Consider the following 2,500-nt stretch of genomic DNA (forward strand, 5'->3'; position numbering starts at 1 on the left):
TCTTTTAGGGAGTTTAAAAAAATAAAAAAAAGTTGAAATAAAGAAAGAATAACGAAAATGTCAGCGAAAGGAAAGGGAGGTCGAGCAAAGAAATCAGGAAAATCAACAAGCAAGTCCGCTAAAGCTGGACTTCAGTTTCCTGTTGGTCGTATAGGTAGATATTTAAAAAAAGGAAGATATGCAAAGAGAGTAGGAGCTGGTGCTCCTGTATATATGGCAGCAGTATTAGAATATCTATGTGCTGAGATCCTTGAGCTCGCAGGAAACGCAGCTAGAGACCACAAAAAAACACGTATCATACCCAGACATATACAGCTGGCTGTACGCAATGATGAAGAACTAAGCAAATTCCTTGGTGGGGTCACCATTGCTTCAGGTGGTGTTATGCCGAATGTACATTCTGTACTTCTCCCAAAGAAAAGCAAGAGCAAGAAGATGTCTCAATAAATAAATATAATATATAAAAAGAAGAGAAATATATAAATATAGAGAGAGAGATCCGTCCTTCTTTCTTCTCCTTTTTATCTCTTCTTTATATATATATATATTTATATATATATGTTTTTCTATAAATATATATATATTATATTATATATGCGAGAAAGAATGATTGTTTATTATATAGGGCCGTAGCAGTATAAAGGTTTCATATACACTTCTTCAGGTGTATAGGCACCTCATTCTCATCATCCCTTAGGCTTCTCTAGAAGCCACCACAAATAAAAAAAAAATAAAATAATTATTTTTTTCTTTTTTTATGCAGGTGGAGTTTGTGTGTGTTCTCCTGGGGTGTATAGGCAGCTCCAGGATTCAGGTGTACGTACACCTCAGCTTTCTTTCTCTTCCTGCTTCTTTTCTGCTGCAGATGCAGCAACCAACCAAAACTTTTATTGTTCAAGCTCTGCATGCTTATGCTGTTGCTGCTGCTGCTGCTGCTGCTGCTGCAGCAGCAGTATGTCTGTGTTGTTTTGCTGCGGTGGTTGCGATGTAGGGTTTCAGGTTTCTCGTGTCAGGAGGGTTTAGGGTTTAGCTCTTTGTCTATGAGGGTTTGTTGTCGAGGGTTTAGGGTTTAGCTGTCTCTCTATGAGGGTTTGTTGTCGAGGGTTTAGGGTTTAGCTGTCTCTCTATGGGGGTTTGTTTTCTAGGGTTTAGGGTTTAGTTCTTTGTCTGAGGGTTTGTTGTCTAGGGTTTAGGGTTTAGTTGTTTACCTCTTCTGGTGCTTTTAGGGTTTATCTCTATCTCTCCTTAAGCTGTTAGGGTTTAGGGTTTGTCTCTATATCTCATCAGGCTCTGAGGGTTTAGGGTTTCTCTCTGTCCGCCTCTTCCCAGGCTGCTAGGGTTTAGGGTTTGTCTCTATCTGTCCATTGCGGCAACTAGGGTTTAGGGTTTATCTCTATCGTCAGGCTGTTAGGGTTTAGGGTTTAGCTCTATCCCCCCCCAAGCAGTTAGGGTTTAGGATTTGTTTCTTTCCCTCTTCCTTGGTGTCAGGGTTTAGGGTTTAGGGTTTATTTGTTCTGTTGAGGGTTTCTGTTGTCTATTTTGGGGGTTTAGGGTTTAGCTGTAAACCCTAAACCCTACACTTTCTAGGGTTTATTTAGGGTTTAGCTTTAAACCCTAAACCCTAGACCTAGGGTGTATTTAGTGTTTAGGGTTTACCTGTAGACCCCAAACCCTAGAAGCGTTAGGGTTTAGGGTTTAGCTGTAAACCCTAAACCCTAGATTTTTTAGGGTTTATTGAGTATTTAGGGTTTAGCTCTAAGCCCTAAGCCCTACACCTTCTAGGGTGTATTTAGTGTTTAGGGTTTAGGGTTTAGCTGTAAACCCTAAACCCTACACTCTTCAGGGTTTAATGTTTAGGGTTTAGGCAGCGCAGAGAAACTCAGATGAAGGGTTTAGGGTTCAGGGTTTAGGGTTTAGGGTTTAGCTCAACAAACAAATGCCGCAAAACCCTCGAGGGTTTATGTAGAGGGTTTAGGCAGCTAAGGCTTCTGAAGCCTCAGCAGGTACTTCCTGCTGCTGCTGCTGCTGCTGCTCTTGCTGCTGCTGCTGCTGCTCATGCTGCTGCTGCTGCTGCTCTTGCTGCTGCTGCTGCTGCTGCTCGGGCTGTTGCTGCTCTTGCTGCTGCACAGCCTGCTGCTGTTCTTCCATTTGCTGCTGCTGCTCTCCCTGCTGTTGCTGCTGTTCTTCCTGCTGCTGCTGTTGCTCTTCCTGCTGCTGCTGCTGTTCTCCCTGCTGCTGCTGCTGCTGCTGCTGTTCCTCCTGCTGCTCATTCTGCTGCAGCTGCTGCTGTTCCTCCTGCTGCTCGGTCTGTTGCTGCTGCTGCATCTCTACCTGCTCCTGCTGCTGCTCTTCCTGCTGCTGCTGCTGCTGCTCGTCTTGCTGCTGCTGCTGCTGCTGCTGCTGCTCTTCTGCTGCTGCTGCTGGTAGAGGTGTTTCTATAAGGTCGCTAATGCCTGTGATGGGCCCTGGCTTATGCTGCAGCAGGTCTCTATAGTGGTGG

At 44.4% G+C, this 2,500-nt stretch overlaps 1 protein-coding gene across 1 annotated transcript in view; it reads right to left on the bottom strand.

Moving 5' to 3' along the window:
* Positions 1 to 1,971: 1,971 nt before the first annotated feature.
* Positions 1,972 to 2,500, bottom strand: part of EMH_0066650 (uncharacterized protein) — a gene marked incomplete at both ends in the record, with an annotated part of 1,560 nt that continues 1,031 nt past the window's right edge. The window contains one exon of the mRNA XM_013498528.1: positions 1,972 to 2,500. This exon is cut by the window's right edge and continues 1,031 nt beyond it. Coding sequence (XP_013353982.1) covers positions 1,972 to 2,500 — 529 coding nt within the window.

Source organism: Eimeria mitis, genomic scaffold (genome assembly GCF_000499745.2).
Source record: "Eimeria mitis Houghton genomic scaffold, Emh_scaff3498, whole genome shotgun sequence".
Classification (NCBI taxonomy): Eukaryota; Apicomplexa; class Conoidasida; order Eucoccidiorida; family Eimeriidae; genus Eimeria; species Eimeria mitis.